Source organism: Sarcophilus harrisii, chromosome X, assembly GCF_902635505.1.
Source record: "Sarcophilus harrisii chromosome X, mSarHar1.11, whole genome shotgun sequence".
Classification (NCBI taxonomy): Eukaryota; Metazoa; Chordata; class Mammalia; order Dasyuromorphia; family Dasyuridae; genus Sarcophilus; species Sarcophilus harrisii.
Window position 1 is genome coordinate 238,319 of NC_045432.1, and position 26,036 is coordinate 264,354.

The 26,036-nt window shown below is 40.4% G+C and overlaps 1 protein-coding gene and 1 non-coding gene across 2 annotated transcripts; one reads left to right on the forward strand and one right to left on the reverse strand.

The window, feature by feature from the left end:
* The first annotated feature begins 2,926 nt into the window (after nt 1-2,926).
* On the forward strand, nt 2,927-3,029 carry LOC111721653. Its single transcript, XR_002770745.1, has one exon. It is a non-coding gene; the product is annotated as a U6 spliceosomal RNA (small nuclear RNA).
* Nucleotides 3,030-24,654: 21,625 nt separating this feature from the next.
* LOC105751115 (inactive ribonuclease-like protein 10) lies at nt 24,655-25,591 on the reverse strand. Its single transcript, XM_031944632.1, has one exon. The coding sequence runs from the start codon at nt 25,555-25,557 to the stop codon at nt 24,928-24,930; it is 630 nt and encodes a 209-aa protein (XP_031800492.1). The 5' UTR covers nt 25,558-25,591; the 3' UTR covers nt 24,655-24,927.
* Between the last annotated feature and the right edge of the window lie 445 nt (nt 25,592-26,036).

Sequence of the window (26,036 nt, forward strand, 5' to 3'; positions counted from 1 at the left end):
CCCAAACATTCTCTTCTATCCAGGGACCCTGACCTCCTGGCAACATGTTCATCACACACGACATTCCACTTCCTGAATCTAGGTCTTTTCATTGGCTGTTCATTCCTGGAATGTCCTTGCTCTTCAGCTCTGTCTCCTTTGAGTTCCAGCTAAAGTTTCACCTTCTGCAGGAACCCTTTTTTGAACCTCCCTCAAACTTCCTATGGCTCCCCCTCTCTCACCCTATCAGCCTTCATTTTTTTTTACTGAACTCCTTCTCTCCCTTCTCACATGAACTATCTACCTTTCTCTCTACCTCTTTTACTCTTCTCTTCTTCATACCCATCTCACCTGCTGAAATGGCTTTATTCCTCACCTCCTATCATTGCCACTCTTTAAGTAATCTCTCCCCATCTCCTGGTTACTTCCCTGCAATTATGCTTACATCTTCTTCATTCTCAAAAACCCCTCATTTGGTCCTTTCCTGGCAGGTATTGTCACATATCTGGCCATCCTTGTGTGGCTAGACTCCTTGAGAAGATCATCTCCAACTGGTGACTTGACTTCCTTTTCCTATCATTGTCTTCTTACTTCTCTGCAATCTTCTGACCTCATTCTTCAACTGAAGCTACTCTCCAAAGTTACCAGTGATCTAGTTGTCAAATACAATGACCTTTTCTCAATCCTTCTCGACCTCTCGGCAACCTCTGACACTACTTGATGCTCTTCTCCTAAGATACTTTCCTGGTTCTTCTACCCGTCTGATCATTCCCTCTCAGTCTCCTTTGCTGGATCTTCATCCAGGGCAAACACAATAATTGTGGATGACCTCTACAGTCCTGTCCCAGGTCTTCTCCCTCTGTGCCATTCCCCCATGGGTCCAATGAACATATCTATGCTGGTGATTCTGAGACATATCCATCTAGCCCTAACTTTTTCCCATGAACTCTAGTTTTACAACAGCAATTACCTCTTAAATATTTTGAACTGGATGTTCCACAGACGTCTTAAATTTAACCTTTCCAACACTGACCTTGCTATGTTCCAGCCCAGTGGTGCAATGGATAGAGAACCGGGTATGGTGTCAGAAAGACCTAAATTCAAATTTGACCTCAGACACTCATCAGTTATGTTATTCTGGACAAGTCACTTCATTTGTTTGCCTCGATTTCCTGGCCTGTAAAATGAGGAGAATAATCACTCCTACCTCTCAAGCTTGTTGTGAGGATCAAATGAGATAATTGTAATCCATTTAGTGCAATGCCCGGCACGTGGCTGGTACTATCTAAATGTTAGCTATGATGAAAAAATTGGCCTTTAGTCACACGGGCATTAACTCTCTCTATCCTTTGGCACCACCCTGCTCCAACCTAGGTAATAATGTTTCACAGAAATGTGGTTTACTTTCTTTGGTGATGACTATTAACATTCATCCAGTCTGTATCTATCGATGGCAGAAATGGAACCAGTTTCAGGTCCTTTTAAACCAGGGAGTGGGAATAAAGATTGGAAAATTCCTTTTACCTTGGATCCCTCTGCCAGTCAGGGAAGAGATCCAGTTTCCAAGATTATGATTTGAGGGGCGGGGAGGATAACAATTGCATTCTGTGGGAAGAAGACCTGAAATACATCAAAGGGCTTGCTTTGACTCATCATTGTTTTTCTCTTTCCTCATATGTCTGTTTCCTAACTCATTTGCCACAAAGGCACTCTGAACTTTTTGTAGAGACTGATAGAGTTCAGTCCTAGTTTAGAGATATTGATGATTATACCATCTCAGGTTAATCCTCTTGTCCCAAAACATCCAACTGAAGAGTGAGCAACACTACGAATTATGATCACTTTACATCTTGAGAGACTTTGAGGGATTGTTAGGACTTCCACTTGTAACTGAAGTTTCATACACATACACACACACATAGGTATAATAAATGATAACATGGCAATTTACATCAATGAGAATGAGTTTTCCCAAGATGACTCAATTCTATTTGCTGATACTTAACTCTGGAGGTATTTCATACACATTGCAGGAGTTGTTCAAAGGTGCCATTTTAAACAATGAAAGAACAATCATACCAACCGAACATAATTGCTTTCTGAAATTGTTTGTACTTGGCAAAGCCCACAGACTAATGAGGCTGAAATTTCATGTAAATAGGTATAAACCAATAGGATTTGAAAGAGCTGTTTAAGAAAAAAGAAAAGCAAGTCAGTTTAGTTTATCTTCTTTCTGCAGAAAAAGAAGAGAATACAGAGTAAACACCAGTGTGGAGAGAAAGAGAGAAAGGAGAGGGAGAGAAAGAGGAGCAGAGAGTGAAAAAAAGCCCTTGTTCATTTTGAATCTAAAAGGCAAGAATTGTACGAAAAAAGGTTTTTGTCATGCAGAAACTAGGATTTAGGCGTATGGTTAGAGTTGAATTTAGGTTTAGGGTTAGAGTCCAATTTCTGACACTTGTTTTCCCTAGAATCTTAGCTGTATGTAAAAGCAAATGGCCAATAATCTTTTACTTGGGGTTGCATATTGATCTTCCAGGCACTATTCATTCCTTCTTCTTAGTCACTTTTTCTTTCTTTTTTTTAAATTTTTTTCACTGACCTTAAATCAATTTTCTTTCCACTCAAACAACTCCACTCTCGAAGAAAGAAAAAGAAAGCTCTTGGTATGAAATATTCAGAGTCCAGCCAAACCAATTCTCATTTTAGCCATGTCCAAATGTGTGATTCTGTGCCTTGACTCTATCACCTTGGAGGCAAGAAGTAGACAGCTTGTTTCATCATTGGTTCTCTGGAAACCTGGTTGGTCATTGGATTGGTCAGCATCCTGACTGGCATTTTTCTCTGTCAAATTTCAAAACACACAGAGAGAGAGAGAGAGAGAGAGAGAGAGAGAGAGAGAGTCCTATTTAAAACATCCTGGCGTGGTTCTTTCTCTGGGCCATTAGTAAAGCACTGAGGAGCTCTCAAACTAAAATTAAGTACACAGGAGCAGATTAGCGTAACCCCAGTGCAAGGATGACACTCAGATATGTGAAGTGTTCCATAGTTTTCAGTGAGGTGGGGGGTCAGGTGAAAATGAATGCTTGTTAATTTGAAAAAAAGAGGCAAAACACTGAACTGAGGCAGAAGCATTTGTGAGAACATGAAATAAGGGGGCCTCACTTAGAATGATACTGACACTTACAGGGGTAAGGGGGACCCCCAAGGTAAAGCACATTTATTGTAGTTGGGGTACGTGGCAAACAGAAGGCCATTCTCTCATCCTGATAAAGAATTAGCCTTTGAATAACTCACTTTTTCTGGTATCAACACTTCAAGGATCCACACCTTTGTCCACTCCCTCCACTAGTGCAAACCTTGCCTCTCTCCACCTCATCACTCCACAGCCAGTCTGCTGATGAGCCCCGCAGGACACAGCTAAAACTCATCCTCAGACCCAGGTGTACAGATACAGAGGCACATTCACATACACATATATATCATATGCACATGTATCAGGCAGCTACGGGGTGCTGCAGTAAGTACAGGGCCAGCCCTGGAGTCAGGAAGATTCATCTTCCTGAATTCAAATTGAGCCTCAGAAACTTCCTGTGTGACCCTGGGTAAGTCACTTCACCCCATTTACCTCAGTTTCCCCATCTGTAAAATAAGTTGGAGAAGAAAATGGCAAACCCCAAATGGGATCACAAAGAGGAAGACATAACTGAAAATGACTGAACAATACATATATTTATGTAATCAAACATAGACATACTGTTAGTCACATTATAGACCCATATTTGAATCTTTTGGGGCTTGGCAGGATATGGCAGTATTCCTGTTATGTTGGTAAACTAAAGTCCCTTCCAGTAATCATTTTTCTCAGACTGGTCCCAAGGTACCTCCTCACGGCTCAGGAAGTCAGAGTTGCAGTGGCTCAATTGCTTCATGTGATGAAACGGTCTTACTCCTTACCAAGACCCAATGCTTTCCCTGCATAGGTGATTCCACCTCTCTTCCTGTCCATGGACTCCTTCCCCACTGGCTCCAAGCACGCCTACATCCTCCCTGTTCTCAGAAGATAACCTTCAATTGATCCTTGCATCAAAGCTTCTCCTTGATCCCTCTGCAGCCTCCAACACTCTCTCTCCTCCTGGATCCCCTCTTCTCTCTAGGTTTCTGGGAGCCTTCTGCTCTGGGTCTGCTCCTCCCTCTCGGGCTGCTCCTTCTCGGTCTCCTTTACTGGACCCTCCTCCAGATCACTCCCCCAACTGTAGGTGTCCCTCAGGGCTCTGCCCTGGGCTCTCTGCGTTCTCCCTCTCCACTCCTTCACTAGGAGGGCTCATCAACCCCCAGAAATTCCCTTCTTCTCTGGATGCTGATGATTCTCAGCCCTACCCATGCTCCCCCTAACTCTGCCGACCTCCACTCCCTCGGCTCTGACTGACTTTCCCACGGCTTCACCTGGATGGCCGGCAGCCATCGGAAATGGAGCTCCAGCATGGAAGTCTTTCCCCTCGAGCCTCCCCAGACCAACTTCCCGATGACTGAGGGCAACACCCTTCTCCTGCCCCTCAGGCTCACAAGCTAGAAGTTGTGCTGGATCCTCCCATTACCTCTCGCCCCCCAGATCCAGGCTGTTGCCAAGGCCTGTCCATCCCACCTCTGCAGCATCTCTTGGATACATCCCCTCCTCTTCCCCTGACGCTGCCCCCACCCTGGGACAGCCCCTCATCGCCTCATGTCCAGACTATGGTAATAGCGTGCTAGGGGCGGGGTCTGCCTGCCACATGTCTCTCTTTAGTCCAATTCGTCCTCCATTCAGACACCAAAGTGACTTTGCTAAAATGCAGATCTCATCACGTCACCCTCCACACCTCTGCTTAATACTTTCTCTTGGTTCCCTCTTACCTCCAGGAAGAAATATAAAATGCTTTGCTTGGCGTTCAAAGCCCTTTAAAACCTATCCTATACACACACACACACACACACACACACACTTCCACTCTTCTAACACCTGACTCCCCAAAATATACTATTGTATCTAGTGACCCTGGCCTCCTGGCTGTCCCATGAACAAGAGCCTCCATTTCTCAGCTGTGGATATTCTCCCTGGCTATGCTCATGCCTGGAATGCTCTGTTCTGTCTACTTGACCTCCCTGTCTCCCTGGGAGTTCTTATTAAAATCTTTTCCCAAACTGGTTTTCTTTGTAGTATATTTTGATTTCCTGTTTGTTGGTCTCACTTTAGAAGGATTCACCACCATGGATTAATTTTTTTTTAATTCTGCTGATTTTTCTGCTGGGAAGGCCATAAATTCTGCCATTTGTTCTTCTCTCAATATTATAAATTTTTCTCAAACTATTTTGAAATATCATACTATGTTTCATTGTCTGTTAAAAATCACAGAGTTCTATGTTTCATTACATGATAATTTCATTCCCTTTGTCTTGTACTATTTCCTTATAAAAGTATGAAAACCGTGTTGGTAGTCACGGCCTCTTCTAATTTTAGTATCCTCTTTCCTGATTTAGATGATTATGCTATAGGGTTTGTGTTAGTTTTTTGTTGTTTTTTTTTGTTTTTTTTTTTTTTTTACTGAATTGTCTTCTTTGATACTTTCTACCTCTCATCTCTTATTTTTCTATATCACTCATTTTCTGACTCCTATCTTTAGTGGTGAGTTTACTCTTGGGTCAAGACCTCAAAGCTGTCTCCACTTTCTCCCACATTGAGGAAACTTTACTGGTCATTTTGTAAGGGGCAGAACTCTCAAACTGCATTTCAATCTCCTTTCCTTCAGGCCCAATATATCTCCTCCTACCTTTCAGCTTTCAAATGATTTAGTCTGAAACGATTCATCAAAGAGTTGTTCACTTAGAAAATAGATTAAGAGCCTCTTTTTCATGAGGGACTATGTCTGAGGATCCTAGAGTCTATTTATAGAGTATTTTTGTGGCATCCAGGACAATATTAGTAATCCAATTATTTCCCATCTAAATCTTGGAGTTGAGAAATCAGAGCATTTTGGACTTTTGCACCTAACTCCATACTTTCTGAGGAAAATAAAAGATTTTGTGACCCAAAAAGCTTTTGTTTCATTGTACTTTTTGTGTTTTCTGTGTATCTGTGAAAATAAAGCATTTGCAATTTGTTATTTTCTTTTAAAGGCCATAAGCTGAACCCTGTTCCAGTTTCCTTATTTCCCTAGTTTCCTAGCTGGGTAAGTCTATATCTATCTCATTTCACGAGACCAGGATAGAGTAGAGTGTCCATACCCAACATAATCCCCAAAACTTTGAGGGTCTCTAACCCAAGAGATGACCAAGATAGAAGAAAAGCACCATTCACCATTTAACACACACACACACACACACACACACACACAGCTTGTAGCAACAGACCACTAGGATAAGGACATGAGCATGATGTGGCAACAGACTACGGTGGCAAGTAAATTTCAAAACCAGTACAAAGCACAAACACGAGAACTTGAGAACCCCTGCTCTGAGACTTGGAGGCTGTTAAGGGGACAGGGAGTACGAAGTGAGCACATGAAAAATTCTCTACTGTTAATTTATAAGGTTGTTATCTTGTTGGGATTTTTGCTTTCTTGTCCTGTATAATTTTCCATTTCAAGTGCATAATTCCTTTGTGGGTTGTTTGTTGTTGTCTTTGAGTTAGTGGGAACTTGGAAAACTGCCTGATGCTAAATCTTGTTGTTCACATTCTCAATTAATCTTCTATAATTGGAGTTCTACAAAATGAAATGGCTATTGAGCACTCTGTCACTTGAAATGTTACTGCCAAGGATGTTTTCATTTTCCTCTGTCGAGGAGATTTTTATATTTTTTACAGAGAAGGGGTAGGATAGAATAAACCAAAAGAAAAGGGCGATAGTTTGGGTGAAAAATAACAATGTCACAGAGGATAGTGGTTAACAAAGCTTTATTGCTACTCACAGGGAGAGTAGGAAAATGGTTATCAATGGGTTTGTGACCCCCATTGACCCACCATCCAATGAGGACCACAAAGGGGATGGCTTGGATAGGCAGTAAGATATGTACCCCAGTTGACAGCTGAAACTTATATAGAATCTTTAGTTCAAGAGATGACATGTCACATGGTGATATGGCAACATTACTGGGGGGACAAGGTCGTAGAATGGAGTAGGCCACTGGAATGATGGGATGAAGGGCATCCCATGAAGAAGGAGGGGCAGGGAAAAAAAAAAAAAGAGGGAATAAGTATAACCTAAGGTCTAAGATATAAGACCTTTATCCTATCAAACATTAAGAGGGAATGGTTATAACCTGAGGCAGAGTAACCGAATAGGACAATTAGGGAAACTGGGTCAGGACTTTAAGAGAACTGTGGCCCAACAAAAGCTTTAAATGAAGCTATAATTTCAATAGTTAGAGATGATGAAGGGAATGCTAGTTATAAAGAATGCTCCACCAAAATAGACTGATAAGAAGGAAGGAGAGGAGAAAGTAGACTCAGAGATTAGGAGAATGACAGGAACAGAGACCACCTTGATTCCTCTAAAATATTTGAAAGTCTCATTGTATCCTTGTATCCAAGATAGAGAAATGTGGAGTGATTATAGTTAAAGAGATGTGTAGTTGTTTAATCAATTAAATGCAAAGGCTATAAATCAATGTTTTAATTATCTAAAAGGAGATCTTTAGTCATGTATTATAGGATGTTGATATTAGCCTTTTCCTATTGGATACTTTTATAAATGAAAGCATAAAATGCCTGATTATCATACTTGCCAATGACGGTGCTGGGAAGGATATTTAATATTTAATGCTGTTGACAGGATTACAATTCTAAAATTTGAACAGCTGAAATTGTTAAAATATAATTACAAGGGGATTAATTAAATGGGAATAAATCTAAAATCTTAAAAAAAAAAAAAAAGGAGGGGCAGGGAGCTAGTAAGCTCAATTCCAACTGTACCCCAGCAAACACCCGGGGGTTGGACCGACCCCGAGTCTTTGTGTAAGCTATGCATCATGACCTGTTCTGCGGGCTGGGGTCAAACCAGATAAACTGGCGGCTTTCAACAACTCACAGCTAGGTGATCTCTAAGGTACCTTCAGATTCAAAGATTCTGTGAAATCATATCCCCTGAAATGTACTCATGCTATAAAAGTTCCCCATAGTAAATTTGCCGATTTTAATACAATTTATTCTCTAAGACAAATGTGAATCCCGATTCTCAGTACAGTGCCAGAAAAATCTTACATGACTAAACTTTGATGTTTTTAGTTTTGTCAGCCTCAGTTTTGCTTCATGATATGGGAGACGTATGAAGAAGCAGGCCTGAGTGACCTGGAGAAAGGAATTGAGGCAACAAGTTGAGGACTTCCATCATAGAATCAAATAGGTTCTTAGTGACCAGCTGAGAAGCCATTATCAATAACCTCACAGATACACAGATCAATAACATCATCATGTTTATAGCACCATGAAGGTTCAAACTGAGGAGTTGTTTAAGGACAGCAAAGAGGAATGATTTGGGGAATGATTGGGCAGTATAGGTGACTGTTTGAAAGTGTGAGAGTCATTTGGGGGAGGGGTATCCATTTGTTCTGAGAGAACAATTTGGGTGCCATATTCACAAAGACATAGTTCCAGAACAAGTACAATGATCATTTGGTTATACTATGACCTGAGGAGCCCACACCGGAAGTAATGGGCCCAGTTCTGGGTGCCATCACTTACAAAGGATATTAAGGGTTAGTTGGAAGTGATCAAGATGGCCAAGGAACTTGAAACTATGCCATATGGGGATGGGTGAAAGGAACTGCAAATAATTTAGATGGAAAGGCAATTTTTATTATAGGAAAAACTCTGGACTTCAAGTCAGATAAACTAGGGTGTGAATTCTACCTCAAATGTTTTCTAACTATGTGAACCCTAATAAATCAGCTAAATTGTCTGGGTTTCAGTTATCTTATCATAGAAATGACTTCTAAAGTCTTTTCATCTTTTGAAATCTATGAAATACATTAACCCACTTGTAGATAATGGAATTTTACAAGAGAAAACTTAATAGATCAACAGAATGAATGCCATCTCACCTAATTTGTTACATGTACAGGTACCTTATCTTAGACTTAAAGTTAGATTTGTGTTTAAATTTGTAAGAATAGAGTCAAAAGTCCTCAATTTGGTTCCATCGTCTAGGTACAAATTCTTTTGGACTGAACCAAGTAATCAGTACTAAGTGTTCCTAGAGCCTGTATATATATATACTTCTTTCAAACAATCACAGCCCAAACCAGTACTTTTCCTTAAAAGTCTTGTTGTATCTTAAATCATTTCTACATACCTTGCAATCCAGTGATAGTCATTTAGCTACATTGATTCAGCACACTGCCCCAGTGCTTAGCAGAGTGCCTGACAAAGAGTAGCCACTTAATAAGTGTTTATTGATAGGGTGATTCAGTATCCACCTCAATTTACAGCCATCTCAAGAGCTGTGCACTTTCCTTCAGACATCCAGAGCTAAGCAATTCAGACTCATTTCCTACTGGCTAGTAGGAAATTTCACACAGTTTAGTAGGCAAGAAGCATCTGAATATCTCCAGCAAATTCAATATTGATTCTATCTTCAGAACTTCTGCCCATTCCTACTCCTTACCAAGTTGCCATGTCTATGATGGCAGTTTAATCCTGGGGGGTGGGGGGGAGGGGAGTAAATGGAGTATCCTGCTAAGCATAATTCAATCTTTTCTGTTATTAAAAAGTTTGTTAGGATTATTAATAAAAATTTGAAATCAAAATATATTCTCATGATGATAGCTCAGAGCCTCTAAATAGTTCATTATATGCCAGCCATGTGTAAGGGGGGAGCTCTTCAGACAAAGGTTCAAACCCTTTTCCTGTTTAGTTCTACATACTGTAGCAAGCTTGCTATGGACTCTCTCTCCCTAGCCAAGCTGACTACCCCTCAGGAGTCCAGAAGTCTCCTCTACCCCCGTTGAATGATCACTCAACCCTCCTCTGCTAATGTTTCCTTATTACTCACTAGGGTTCCAGTTCCATTTAACCATTTGCCATTGATTGGTTTTTAGAAAGGCTTATTTACTTCAAAATAGGGCAAGAAAAAACACACAAGCAACATTTCAGGAACCACAGAATTGGGTTAGAATTAGTTCTGTTGTTGGGGTTAGAATTAATCCAATCCCTACATCACAAAAATCCCACTAAATTCATGCTCTTTTAGGATTGAGAGGTAGATGAGTTTTATCTCATCTACATCATCATTTATATTTGCATCACAAAAGTTACCCTCAGGGAGCATACATCTATGGTGAGAAAGCTCAGCTGGGCCTCAGACTCCTGGATTTTTGTGGCTTGCCCTCCATTCTATTTCCAGATTAATTTTCTTCACCTAAAAGAACAAATATGGAGGCCTGGGGCCCACTGGGGAAGAAGATCCCAAGGCTCAATTCACATGAAGTCACTAAGATCCCCCAAGAGCACAGCTAAAAAGAGTGTAGGAAAGAAACAAGGCTGAGAATAACCCGGGCTTTTGGAAGAGGCCCAAGTTCCAACTATGCAGCCAAACAAGAAAAGTTCCTCCTTGACTCGTGGTCAGTAGATTGGAACCAAATGCAGAATAATAAGTAGAGAGGGAAGGCACAGATAGCACAGCACCTGGAGTTGAAAAGCTAGGAGTTTAAATTGGTCTGACACTCATTAGCTCAATGACTCCATGCAAGTCTCATCACCTCGGTTTGCCTTAGTAAAAAATCTGTTGTGGATTTTACTCAGTAAAATCATCTGGAAAATAGGGATCATAATAGCCTCTACCTCACATAGCAGGGTTGTTGTGAAACCCAATGAGATCACATCTGTAAAAATCATCTCTCAAAGTACCTGGCACACAGTAGGCACTGTTTCCTTCCTTCCTTGACAAGGACTTTGAGAATCATGTCATTGTTAATTTATTTCAGAATTCTTCTGGTCGTTTCGACTGCTACGCCTTCACCTTTATGGATACTTTCCAAGTAACCAGTGTCTCCTATTTCTTTACATCTTGTCTCCTCCAAAGTCTTTACAGGGACTGGTTTTTTTTTTCTTCCTTTGAATTCCCAAGACATAGTTCCTAGTACATAGTATGCATTCACTAAATGTTTGTTTATTGATTGATTGGTTGACTGGTCTGAATGGATGGATCCTGGCAGAAGGGGATTTTATCTCACAATACTAAGTGACTGCAAAAGTTATCTGGTTGCTGATATGCTCATGCAAGCCTTCTGAATTGATCAGTTATTGCCAATATATGAGCCGTTCTTACCATCTCCTTCCAAAGACAGAATATCAGTACAAACAAGTTACAGAAGCTGACTCGTGCTCATGTTCTCTAAATATCTAGCCCAAGTAGGTACTTTGCTTTGCACAAAGATAGCACCGAGCTCATACTTCTTGGTGACATCTGTAGCCATCTTAGATTTTGTTTGGGGGTTTTGGGTTTTTATTATTATTATTATTTACAATTTCTATGGCTTTTTGCTGAACCCCACATCAAAGTCATCATGGGTAGTTTTCATGGCATCTGCATTAGTGGTACCAACTGCTACTTGGTAATGTGTATAATCAAGGACTCTCTATACAGCACCATCTTTTGCCAGAGGCTTAACAGTAAAGTGCCTTCCTTCTGGGACTTGGTATCATCTTGGCATCTAAACCAGAAATAGATAAAGCAGAGAAAGAAACATGAGTAATTTTAATTGGGACTACATACAAATTTGAAATAAATTACAAAGAAGTTATAGTGACAAAAAGGTTAAACTATGATCAGATTGGACTTTTATTCAGAATCCAGGGTTGATTCAACTGTAGGAATACTATAAATGTTAAAAACAAGAACAATAAAAAGCACATGATTATAGTAATAGATGCAGAAAAATCTTTTGAGAAAACTCAATAGCAGTCCTCTTAGAACACCCAAATGCAGAGGAATTTATAGATCTTTCCTTAATATGATAGAGTCATAAAAATAAAATGTTTCTAAAACCAAGAACTGGAATATGTTATGGGAATAAATCAGTCCTTTGCAATAAGCTCAGTGATAAATAAAGGGTGTTCGTTATTAGTACAATTATTTGATGTAGTATTAGAAATGCTTTATGAAAATATGAATATCATTATGAAAAGAAAATAATGTGAAGGAAAAAACCTAGGCAAAGAGGAATTACTGCCATTTTCAGATTATCTGATTGTTTATTTAGAGAACCCTAGAGAGTTACATAAAAAATTATTTGAAATAATGACTTCAACAAAGTTTAAGGATATCCAAATAAATCCAGATAAATCATTGGTGTTTCTGTGAAACCATTTCTTGACTCTTTCTGAAGCCGTACTGCCTCTCAGGAAGATGACTATCTTCCAGGTGAAAGATCAGCCTTGTGAGCTTGCCAGCAAAGACTAAAAGAGAGACCCCTCTGTGATTGTGATAGGAAAATCTCTTTCTTTACCTTTATAGATATGGACAGTGGTGGCATCCTTGAACTCCTGGGGGATAACTTCTTCTAGCCATATAACCTAGAAGATTTGAGTCAGCTTTTGCATGAGCAATGGACCCTCCCACCTTATAAATCTCAGCTGGAAGAGAATTAGCACCAGCTGTTTTGTTACATGGAAGGAACTTAATGGCATTCAAAACCTCTTTTTCAGTTGGAACTTCAACCAGGGAATGATTGACTTCAACCTGAAGTAAATGGTCAGTGACTTCAGCATAGATTGATGACAGTCTGTTGAAAACACTGTGGAAGTGTTCATCCCACCTCTCGGAGAATCATGTCCTTATCATTAATCAATGTGCTTTGGATTTTTACTATCAGCATAATCTGAATTTCATCTGCCTTCTTCCTAAGCCAAGAATCCTGGATTTCTCTAAATTCTACTTACACTTTACTGTTGATGAAGTTAAATGCTACCCTCTTCAAGATGGATGAACTATCCTGCTCCTAAACTGTAAGAGTTCTTAGAACCAAGGAGAGAGAGCAGAGGTAGAAGCAAGTGACAATCTGCAAGAGCTCTTGCAGCTTTGTCCTTTGCCTCTGCTTTCTTCAGCCTCCAGATGGAATGAATCTCTCTTGCCTCCGAGACAGGACTTCTGGCTCTCAATCTCCCAGAGTGCTCTTTGTCTGTCCCAGAGTGCTCTTCTCCAACCCCTGGGAATGTTCCCAAATAACTCTCTTGAAGTTCTAAGAGCTTCCTCTATATATATATATATATATGATCTCCCAAAGGTTAACTCCTCCTCTGAGAGAATGAGATTATGGGTTATCTTCCAGAGTGCTCTCTGGCCCTAAGAACTTCAAGGGAGGTGTGAATTCGGATATCTCATACTAAACCCTGAAATCTCCCAAACGTGTGAACTCCAATGAGTACTTAAATACTTCTTGCTTATAAGAGCTCTCTAAAGGTGTGAACACAAGCATTATTGTTTATCAGTATTAGCAACCTATCACCTTGTAAGGATTCAGTCTAAGGTGTGAACCAATAATTCCATTGAGTTAACACCAGGATTCTGATATCACCCTTGAGTTTTCACCTCGTTTCAAGTTGAGTTGACACTAAGATTCCAACACTAAACCTTGTAGAGTTTTCAGTTTTCATTTAGAAGCTTCTGAATTTTCTCATCATTTTCATCAAACCAGTCTTGACACTCATGTACTAGCCCAGATGGGTAAATGATGTGCTATACACCAAATGTCTGAAGACTGCTCACTCTTTTTCTGCTCCACTGTTGATAACCATGTGTTGGTTCAACTTAACCATCCAAGTTAGCAACAAATTCTTGCCTCTCAAAGAAGTTCTCTAATCTGTTGACATTAATTCTTCTCCTACTCTTTTTGCCTTGGGGCCACTGCATTTGTTGAATATTTAGCTTGGAGAGGATAAGTCTAGCTCTCTGTACCACACATTACCTTGGTCACTGTCATGTCTCTTTTCCTTACAGTCACATAATCTAATATCAATAAACAAACAAAAATCATGAGATTATTTCAATAAATGCAGAAAAAACATTTGATAAAATCAATACCCATTCCTATTAAAAAAAAAACACTACAGAATATTGGAATAACTGAAGATTTCCTTACAATGATCAAGAGCATCTATTTAAAACTATCAGCAAGCATCATATGTAATGGGGACAAACTAGAACCATTCCCAAAAGGATCAGGAGTAAAACAAGGTTGCCCACTATCACTATTAATCTTCAATATTGTATTAGAAATGCTAGCTTTGGCAATAAAAGAAGAAAAAGAGATCAAAGGAATTAGAGTAGGCAATGAGGAAATCAAATTATCACTCTTTGCTGATGCTATGATGGTATACTTGGAGAACCCAGAGAATCAACTAAAAAACTACTAGAAATTATCAACATCTTTAGCAAAGTGGAAGGATACAAAATAAATCCACATAAATGATAAGCATTTTTATATATTGTCAACAAAATCTAGCAGCAAGAGATACAAAGAGAAATCCCATTTAATATAACTGTTGATAATAAAAAACATTTTGGAGTCAACCCCAAGAGTAAGTCAGGAACTATATGAACACAACTACAAAACATTTCCACACAAAAAGTCAGATCTAATCAATTGGAAAAATATCAAGTGCTCATGGGTAGGCCGAGCGAATATAATAACAACAATACTACCTTGTTGGAATCTTTACAAACTCTTAAGCCCCAGAGTTGATTTGATCTTAGAAAGAGATATTTTGGGCCAGAACTTGAAACAAGGTACTAAGTGGAACTTATAAAAACACTGGTTAAATCTAGTTTAGCACTGATTTAATCCTACAACAAATAATGGTTTCCCAGTGATATAATGATGGGTGTGTACTCAGTGCACAGCATATAAGCAAGAAGCTCTCAGGGCCACAGGACACTCTGGAAGAAAGCCTACAAGCCCTATCTTCAAGGCAAGAGAGATTCATTGTATCTTGTACTTTGCTGGCCAGAGGCTGAAGAAAGAAGAGGCAGAAGCCAAGGACAAAGCTGCAAGATCTCTTGGAACCAGGCAGAGAGATACGCCTGAGCTAACCGGGTATATTGAAGGACACAATAAAAGTTCAGATCTTTTATCAGCTGGCTGCGATTTTGGAATAATTATTGATTGTATCTGAAACTAAGGCTGCCTCCAGAAAAGCTTCACATTTTGGCGCCCTGAACATGGGACTGACAGGACCCTCAGCTGATTTCAGTGGAAAAGCCCGTGACCCTGATCGAGTGGAAAAGTCTACTCAAACCAGAAATTAGAGTACAACAAAGAAATTATGTTAAAAGAATTAAATTAAAGTAGAATTTCAGCTAAGATGGGACAGACTTTTAGAAAACAGCCTTCTGTTTCTGTTCAAGGAAAATGTTTAGAGAGCATTGTCCAAGTTATAGAAAGCGAAGGTTTGATTATAAATATGGAGCAGATCACTGAACTTTTACAAACTGTTAAGAACATATGTCCTTGTTTCTCTCTGGAGAAAGAATTAGATCTGGATGAATGGGAATTAGGAGAGAATCTTTGTCAATTCTGTAATAAAAATGGCCCTAACTCAATCTCTAAAGACATATTTAATACATATAATTTAATACAACTGGCTATAAGAAGTTATTTAAGTGTTAAAATGAAAAAGAAGAAAGTGCCAACTAAACTAGGTGATAAGAAGAAAAATTCAGATAATGGAGTTAAGTACAATTCTGAGTGTGATACTCCACAGCAGGAGGAATTGGATCATTCCTCATCTCAGGAAGAAGAGGAAGAGAGAGAGGCAGAAACACAGTCAGCTTCTCCTGGGAAGCAGAATATGACAAGATTAGAAGAAGCATTAATTAAGGCAAAAAATGAAGGACAAGATATATCTGATTTTATAAATGCATATCCTGTGATCAAAGAGCTTGACTCTTCAGGTCAAAAAGGGAGAAGATACACTCCTTTTAATTTGGAAAAACTTAAAGATTTGAAAAAGGGTTGCACTCTTTATGGGGCTACATCCCCTTATGTTAAGCTGTTGCTAGATAATTTGTCTTATGAAATCTTAACCCCAAATGATTGGAAATCCATAGCGAAAACATGCTTAGAACCGGAACAAAAGTTGTTGTGGCTTTCGGAGTTTCATGAATTATGCAGGATTCAATACCAACGCAAGGCAAACAGGAGCTATTGGAAAAATCACTTTTGACCAACTAGCTGGTGAAGGTCAGTATGCAAAGAATTCAGAACAGATTTATTATCCCATAACAGTGTATGAGCAGATTTCTAAGGCTGCAATAAAAGCTTGGTGTTCCCTACCGGGACAAAAAGATTGAGGGGAAGCTTTCACAAAAATAGAGCAAGGTCCCAATGAACCTTTTGCAGATTTTGTGGGACGTTTGCAAACAGCTGTAATCAGAACCATTGGAGATAATGCTGCTACAGAAATAATGACGAGACATCTGGCTAAGGAAAATGCCAATGAGGTTTGCAAAAGAATTCTATGGGGACTAGACAAAGATGCTCCTTTAGAGGAGATCATAAGACGCTGTGCCACAGCGGGCACAAATGTTTATTATACCCAAACTATGATGAACATGGGAAAACAGGGTCCCTCTTGGCAAGGAACTTCTGGAGAAATTCATCGATGTTTAGGGTTTCTCACAGGGTTTCTCTGTGAGAGAAAACCCAAAACCCCATGTCCAAAATGCAATCGAGGCTTTCACTGGGCCTCTGAATGTAGATTGACTCAGAGAAGTGAAAGGCAAGGCCCAGCTCCTAAGTATCAATCAAAGGACAGGTGGGGCATGATAGCAGCTGAGGTTACACCCAGAGAGTCTTTAGAAATTCCAGTTGGAGAGAATACAGATTTTTTTAACCCAATGGAGCAGTGTCCAGTGCAAACAGCTCCAATATAATTACCAGATGATAAAGAGAAAGGTGCAAACAGCTCCAATATAATTACCAGATGATAAAGAGAAAGACCTCAAAACAAAGGAGAAGATTCAAGAAACATTTGACACTGAAGGAGCATGGCTGACAATGAGACTGTTAAAAGAACTTTAAAATCTTCAGGAATCATTGGATTTATAACACAAGAAGAGACTGTTTCAAGTTCTTCAAAACAAAGAAGATTCAAAAAACATCTGATACTGAAAGAGCATGGCTGATATTGGATTCTTGGCACGTTAACTAATGGACAATGGATTTCTTTGGGACTATTTTTAGGACTTATGGAGATGTATAATTCTGTATGTTGATTCATGTTATGAAAAATTGTTTATTTCAAAGCTTACAGGAATCATTGGATTCCTGGCACATGAACTAATGGACAATGTGTAAATGTGTAAATTCTCATGTTAATTCATGTTATTTGTTAACATTGCTACTAGACTGTGTTATAGTGGTGGATGTATGTACACCTTGTTTCAAGTGAGCCCCTTTAGAAACCCCCTAATCTGATTTGATTTTCTATATCCTTTGGTATTTTCAGCTCCCTTCCTGAGATGTCAGGGAAGGCATGATCACCTTTTTGGAGTTCTCACCTCCTTAAGAAGTCAAGGAGGTTATGATCGCTTAAATCAAAAGAAAAGGGGAGATGTTGGAATCTTTACAAAGTGTTAAGATATTGGGAGTTGATAGAGACAATAATTATCTAATTGGGCATGGTTCAATATGATTGATTTGATCTTAGAAGGAGATATTTTGGACCAGAACTTGAAACAAGGTACTAAGTGGAACTGATAGAAACAATGGTTAAATCTAGTTTGGCACTGATTTAATCCTACAACAAATAATGGTTTCCCAGTGATATAATGATGGGTGTGTACTCAGTGCACAGCCTATAAGCAAGAAGCTCTCAGGGCCACAAGACACTCTGGAAGAAAGCCTACAAGCCCTATCTTCAAGGCAAGAGATTCATTGCATCTTCCAACTTGGTGCTGGCTGGAGGCTGAAGAAAGCAGAGGCAGAAGCCAAGGACAAAGCTGCAAGATCTCTTGGAACCAGGCAGAGAGATACGCCTGAGCTAACCGGGTATATTGAAGGACACAATAAAAGTTCAGATCTTTTATCAGCTGGCTGTGATTTTGGAATAATTATTGATTGTAACTGAAACTAAGGCTGCCTCCAGAAAACCTTCACACTACCTAAATTAAGCTACTTATCCAGTGCCATACCACTCAAACTCCCAAGAAATTATTTTACAGCAAAATAATTTTATAAATACTTATTCTTATATTGGATTTAACATATATATTTTACCATGTTTAACATATATTGGATTCCTTGCCATCTAGGGGAGGGAGTGGGGGAAGGGTGAAAATTGGGACACAAGGTTTTACAAGGATCAATGTTGAAAGATTATCCTTGCATATGTTTTGAAAATTTTTAAAAAACCTTAAATAAAAAAAAAAAAATAATCACATAGTCCAGGAGTCCTCAAACTTTTTAAATAGGGGGCCAGTTGATTGTCCCTCAAACTGTTGGGGGCCTGGACTATAGTAAAAACAAAAATTTTGTTTTGTGGGCCTTTAAATAAAGAAACTTCATAGCCCTGAGTGAGGGGGATAAACATCCTCAGCTGCCGCATCTGGCCCTCGGGCGGTAGTTTGAGGACCCCTGACATAGTCTATTAAATGCCAGTGTTTCCTGTGAGGTAAATGGAAGATAGTATTGGTGATGGTCATGTTAGCAGTAAGTGATCATTACTATTGCTGTTTCTGATTCCATTCCTCCCAAGGACTCCCTGCCATGTCTGGTAGTCTGGGTCTATCCTAGCATTAAAATCACACAGAATTATAAGCTTGTCTTCTTTCAGCACCTTGGTGATAAAGGTCCCCAGGTCTTCATAAATTTTTTTTTTTTTACCTCATCAGGGCTCATCATGATGGGAGCATAGCCACTGATGATGGTGGTATTACACTTCCCTACAAGTGGCAATTTCATTGTCATGAGTCCATCATTCGCTCCTTTTGGAAAACCTATGAACTTGTTTACTAAATTAGTTTTGATTTCCAAACCACACCACCTTCATGGCACTCCCTTCACTCTGGCCAATCCAGAAAAATACGGATCCAGCTCCAACTTTGAGAAGCTGGCTTTCATTTGCTTATTTCATTCAGGGCTGCTATTTGAATGTGATATCTCCTGATTTCTCTTGCAGCTGTTGATCTTTCAGGTCCACTGGATTTTGTGTTGTCTATGTGTGTACATTCCATGTACCAATGGTGAGCAGAATCATCTTTGCAAACATTTTTGTAGTTTCTTTTTGTTTGGAACACAAGGTGGGATTCTTACCAGCCACAATAATCAGGTTATGGTTATATGCAGCAGGCAGTTTTAGCGCACCTTTTCTAGCCCCTTCTTCACAGCAGTTTGAGCCTTAAAAAGCTACTCAGGCACTCAGGAGGCTGCTGAATCCCACTGCTGCAGCCAGTGAGAAGAAGACACTGTGTATAGAGTTGGGATTACAGTTCCCAGTGTTTCTATACCTACTGCTTCTTCACTTGCCCATCACTATGGGGCTTTGAGAAAGGTAGAACTGCTAACACGGTGTGATGATGCCTTTTGAATCCTGCCTAAATTGGATTTAAGTGAGACAGAGTTGCATGAAGTCATCGTCTCTCTTCCAAAGTCTCCAAAGTCCAGGAACAGGACAGAATCAAGATGACTGTCAAAAGCTTGGGATGCAGTGAATGCTCTTGGCCTGCTCAATGCGCAATCAAGCTCTAAGGGCTCCCCAATGCCTATTTCAGCTACCTTTATGGTTACTGGGACAAATTGTCTTTGGCTGCCCATTGTACCGGAGGATGTTTTGACATGCTTGGGGTAGATGCCCTCCTAACTCACACATGAATTTGAGGCCTATCAGTTACCCTCAACATGGGTTAGCCCATCTTTCCACATGGTTTACCAGAGTGCAGCTTCTTGGAGCTCCCACTAAAAGTCGGATGACAGATGGACACCACAGTGGAAAACAGCCTTGAAAAGGGCTCAGCAGCCCTCACGCCGGAGTTGCTAGTCCTCCCTCGACACTCCTCCATTCCTAAAGGAGCAGTTAGCCCTTTGAGTATGATAATCACAATCATGATGTTACAACCTTTAAAGAGTACTCACTATGTACCTGGCACCATGCTAAATGCTTTATAAATGTAATCTCATTTAATCTTCATAACAAGCCTGGGAGGAAGATGGTATCATTATCCCTATTTTTTTGATGAGGAAATGGAGGCAGACAGAAATGAAGTGACTTGCCCAGGGATCACACAGCAAATTAGTGTATATGGTCATGTTTCAACTCAGATTTTAACTTCAAGCTCAGTGCTCTATCCACAGTGCCACCCACTTCCTTCAGAATAAGGAAGACTAATCATTGGCATTAAAAACTAAGGAATCAGTAAATACATTTGTCTCAGATCACAAATGCAATAAATATTATATTCAGTAAGGAACCATGGCAACACATTAAAAACTCATCGAAGACTAAACAACCTAATCTCAGAGAATGAGGAAAAGGAAGAAATCATAGAAATGATCAATAATTTCATTAAGGAGAATGATTAAAATGAGACAATATAGCAAAACTTATGGGATGCAGCAAAAGCAGGAATCAGGAAAAATCTAAATCTCTAAATGCTTATATCAATAAAATCTAAATCTCTAAATGCTTATATCAATGTGCATTTTAAAAGCTACAAAAGAACAAAGTTACCAATGAAATGACAAATTGGAGGTCTTAAAATTAAAGGTGAGATTAATAAAATTGAGTGTAAGAAAACCTTTGAATTAATAAATAAACCTAGGAGTTGGTTTCATGAAAAAATAAAATAGATAAACCATTGGTTAATATGATTTTTTAAAAGGAGAGAAGAAAACCAAATCACTAGTGTTGAAAATGAAAAGGGTAAATATAACACTGATGATGATTTCAAGTAATTATAAGGAGTTACATGATCTAATTATAGGTCAATAACCTGAACACTTTAGTCAAAATGGAAGAATATTTACAAAAATATAAACTGCCTAGATTAGCTGAAGAGGAAATACAATATCTAAATGGACCTATTTTGGAAAAAAACGAAATTGAACAGGCCATAAAGAACTTCCTAAGAAAAACACCAGAATCAGATGGATTTCCAAGTGAATTTTATCAAACTAAACGAAACTTTTGTGTGTGTGTGTACTGCATTTATTTATTTTTTTTATTAAAGCTTTTATTTACAAAACATATGCATGGGTAATTTTTAACATTGACCCTTGTAAAAACTTCTGTTCCAAATTTTCCTCTCCTTCCCCCACCCCACCCCTAGATGGCAGCTAGTCCAATACATTAAATATGGTAAAATATATAACTAAACTAAACTTTAAAAAAGCTAATTCCAAATCGACCCCAAAAGACCTTTGAAGAAAAATGGTAGCCACATCCAGAGAAAGAACCAACAAATAGAAATATGCATAGTATGGTTTTATGTATCTATATATAATTATGTATTTGTGTCTAATGGTAGCCTTCTCTAGGGCAGAGTGAGGAGGAAGAGAGGAAAAAAAACCTACAGCTAAGAACAAAAGAAAAATTAGAAGGAAACAAAGAAAAGCAGGATGGCTTTGAAAAATGATATGTGGTGTTGATTATATGGCTTTTCAAAAAAAAAAAATAAACAGTGTGAAATGGAACGTATGGTTTTATACTGAATCCTCTTCTTATGCTGGGCTTTATACATGGAATGTTCTCTTTTTCATCTTCGTATTTAACTTCAAAATGGATTTTTTAAAATCAGCATGACTCACAAATAAGATGTGTGATTCTGATACCCAGGAATTTCCTACGTAGGTGAGAGCTCTAGTGTAATTTAAAAGTTGAGATTCAGTTGCTGTGTGATGATTCATGAATGTTGCAACATTTCTACAAAACTTCTCTGCTTTTGAAGGAGGATTTTGAGTCATTTTCCAGGTACTGGTCCCATCTGAATTTTGGAAGGTATATTTGAGTGGTGAATTAGGTCTAGAATGTCTTTAGTAAAGTCTCCTCAACTCATCCTCATATGGGTGATTTATGGTCCCCCAAGCCTTTTATGCTGTCTTTCAAAACCTTTCTAATCCTCAGGCTCTGAAACAATTTTACCCTTATGGATGTCAATATGTGTGACTCCAGATTCAGATGAAAGCTCTGCCTATGGAAATGTACAGCATTATGAATGAAAGAAAAAGAACTTGTCACATTTAGCAGACAGCACTTAAGCTGTCAAACTGAAAAAGCAAACTTTCTGGGCCGTTAAACTGCACCTAGCCAGATAGCCAAATGATTTGCTGTTTGCACTCTCTGGATGTGCCCAAATGCCATGTGGGAAATGCACATCTGTGGGCCAACCACAATTTTGTGTGGAAAAATTGCAAAGGATATATTCAGGTACTGTCTAGAGCATAACAAGAGCCCATTTCTAGGTAACAACCAAGCAAGTGGAGGGAAAGGAGAAACCTTTTCACTTAGATCCTTGGAGAGCATGGTTCAGGTTCATCCAGCTCCATCTTCCTGGGTAGCTCTACCAAGGAGGCCTTCTACTGGGACCCCAAGCATCAGCCGATTTTCTAATCCTGGACCATCATTTTCTTTTCTGCTCCTTAGTTCTGGGGAAAAGAGCCAGCCACTGCCACAACTGCAGCTTCTGGGTATTCTGTCCCACCTCAGCCCCACCCCTGCTGCGTCAGCCGTACTCCTAAATGGTTCAAATTTTCATTTAGGTGGTACCCTAGTGGGTAGAGCAGGAGAGCAGGAATCAGGAGGACCTAAAGTCATATCCAGCCTCAGACACTGACTCAGGGCAAGTCACTTCACTGCTGTGAACCTGATGTGAGGACCTGATGTCCTCAGCTGTGAAATGGGGATAATACCAGCCCCTAACTCCCCAAGGTTGTAGATCAAATGCGATTCTGTTTGTAAAATGCTTGGCCTAGTACCTGGCACATGACAGTTGCCATAAAGTTGCTTGTCAGTATATTAATTGATCGTTCTCCCCTTTAAATCGAATTCCCTTGCTGTTGTTCCTCCAGCTATAGGAGTCATGGGAGTGATCGTTTTTTCTCTCCGTGAGGCACGCTGCTCAGGAAGCCTCCTCTCCAAAAGATCCAATCTCTGACTTTTCAGACTCTGGTTGCCATGGAGGCAATCCTCCAGACTAGACAATCTCGCTTTTCTGTTCCAAGACAACAATGTAACCTAGCTGGGTTCATTCTGCCCGAGAAATGCTCCTCCTCTGACTAGGATTTAGGAACACTGAACACAAGCCCCTCTTTGCCAGGGCGGGGGGTCGGTAAGCACATGTCTGGTCTGCTGCATCTGACAGGTGCTTCTTGGGGAACCTTGATACCGCTGCCTTGGTTACTGACCTCTTTAATGGGAAAATAGCCTAACAGGTGCCTACCAGAAAAACAACGGAAGAAGCTTTAGGCAAATGCATGTAACTGCCCAGAGCTTCTGAAGCAAAGGAGCCATTAATAATTGGGAGGGAAGGAGGGATGAGAAGAAAATTCTACAGACGCTGGCCACCTGCTCACGTTGCACATGCTGTACTCTGGAAGAAAGGGAGTAGGGGAAGGAAGGATGGGGAGAGGTTTATTGGATGAATTTTGGAAATCAATAGAAAAGTGGCCCTTTCGCCAGAGACTGTTCCCGAGCTGCCTCTGAATGGCCCCTGACACCGGAAGGGCACCCGTAGGAGGTGCCCTTCATCTTGGTGCAGTCACGGTCACACCTGAAATCTCATTGTGCTCAGAAGAAGGGCAGAGAGAACAGTTTAGGGCCCAACTAGGGCTTGAGAGGGAGAAGGGAGGATGGCATTGAAGACCTCCTCTGACCATCTCTTCATTAGCATCCTCCCCACCCATATCTTACTGCTCAGAAACGAATGGAGGCTGTTGGGAAGTATACCCTAACTTCCCAGCATGCCTCCTTTCCCAAGACTTTGCTTTTTCCAAACCTATTCTTCATCCTCCCTCTGAGCCAGGACTCCTCTTAACCTTCTCCAAACTATGCAGCCCTAACTGTAACCCCACCACGTTTCTCCACCCTTTTCCCTCTTGCTCCTCTCTAGGTGGTGGGAAGTAGATACCTTTGAGGGCACAAACGGTCTTGATTTCTCTATCACTTAACACAATGTAGGGCAACAGAGCGTTTACCTTTAATTATGAATTTATTAATGTAGAGGTGATTTTCTGTTCGCTGTTAACATTATTTTGGGCTTCTGTTTAGCCCACATTCACCAGTTTTGTATATTTGCCAAAGGAATGGAGATTTCAGGTGAGCACAATCCTAATCGAGGTTTTCCATATATTCCCTCAAACAAGACTAGATCAGCAACGTTAGTCCATTCATATCCTCTCCTGGATAAGAAGGAAGAATACATCAGACTAGGACAACTTCAGCCCTCTAGACCTGCCCTCTATTTCCTCCCACAGTGGAGACCTTTTTCTCTCCAAGTGTGCCCAAAGGAGCAGATCCTCATACTTATCTCCCATTCAGTGGAAGATTTTTTCTTCACCATGGTAGTTACTGCTAGACTGCTTTAAGAGGTTAAAATAGGGGACAGCTAGTTGGTGCATTGGACAGAGCACAGTCCTGAAGTCAGGGGAGCTGAGTTCAAATCTAACCTCAGACACTTAATATTTACTGTGTGATTCTGGACAAGTCACTTAATCCCAGTTGCTTCAGTAAAAAAAAAATAAAGAAAGAAAAGAAAAGAAAGAAAAGATCCCAATTTGTAGTGCCTTGCCTTCTTGGTCATTAAAACTGGGAGGAAGAGGAGGATCTCAATCATAAGGGCATCACCACTCTGGACAGACTGCAGTTCCCTCATTTCCAAATTGCTCAAATGATCCCTCTAGCCCCTTTCTAACCCTGACCCCATGAGCATGTGCTTAAGTTGAGAATTAACAGGAAGAGAAAGAAGAGCTGTCCACAAAATTTCATATTTAACAATTAAAGCTTAGAGGGCCCAAGCCATCACAGGCAATGGTGATAGTCACAGTCACAAGAGGGCTCTTGTGGTTATACTTCTTGGGGGAGACTATGTCCTCAGTTACTTGACAAATAGTGAGCAGCAGTTGCCTGCTCCGGGAACATTTGTTCTCCTCATAAGGGGTATTTGGAGCACCATGGATAGTTTTGCCTTTCTCTTGCTTTTTATGGATAACAGCACGCTTTGCCTTACATGTGTTCTCTGGCTCCCAGGCCTTCCAGACCATCATGACGCTGTGGTCCCCGTTAGACGGGACCTGCCTCAGGTAGGATGTGACCTCCTCACGGAAGAGGTCCTCGGCCGCCGGCTCTTCCTCATCCTTAACTTCATCTTCTCTGAGAAAGGCCTCTGCCAATGCCGACTCTGTAGAATCCAACAGTAGCATGTCATTATCATCGGCCTCCTGGGGTCCCATGGCTTGGATGACATCCATGTCTTCAGCTGCATCTTCCCATGAGTCACTGTCCCAAAACTGATTCAGCAGCTCCTGGCTATCCTCTAGGATTGCCGGATCCAACCGGTATCCCCACCCTAGGCCCAGGAGCAGCAGCAGCACGGGGAAGACTTGTAGAACTGCCTTCATCTTTCCTGAAAAAAGAAAGGCAGACTTGAGGGAGCTAAGGATGGTGGTGGGAATCTCTTTGGAAAAAACTCGTATCCTCTACCCTCTCCTCGTCTGATCATTTGTTGTCCCTCTGTCTCAATTTAGGGCAAAGTGTCTGTTCTCTCTTATGTTTTGTGTCTCCCCAACTCGTCCTCCTTCCCTGCCTGGCCTGAGACATGACGTCCCAGTTCTGTCCCCTTCCTTTCCCTCCCCACTCCTCATGCTGTGGTTTCTAAAGAAACAAAGTCCAACTGCGACTCGATGCTCCTTGCTACGATAGATGGCGAGGCTGGCCAGAGCTGGAGACAAACCGAATGGGAAGAGCTTAGGTCTATGAGAGGAAAGCTGGAAGTCTTAGGTTTTCCCTTTGAACACCAATGAACCTCAGAACTCTTAAAGATGAGCCAGGGCTGTCCTACAAGCACTTCCCTTGAATAAGAGTCATCTCATTCTAGGGA

Bases quoted from the DNA above. Each gene is read 5' to 3' on its own strand.
- LOC105751115 (XM_031944632.1), bottom strand. From the start codon at position 25,557: ATGAAGGCAGTTCTACAAGTCTTCCCCGTGCTGCTGCTGCTCCTGGGC.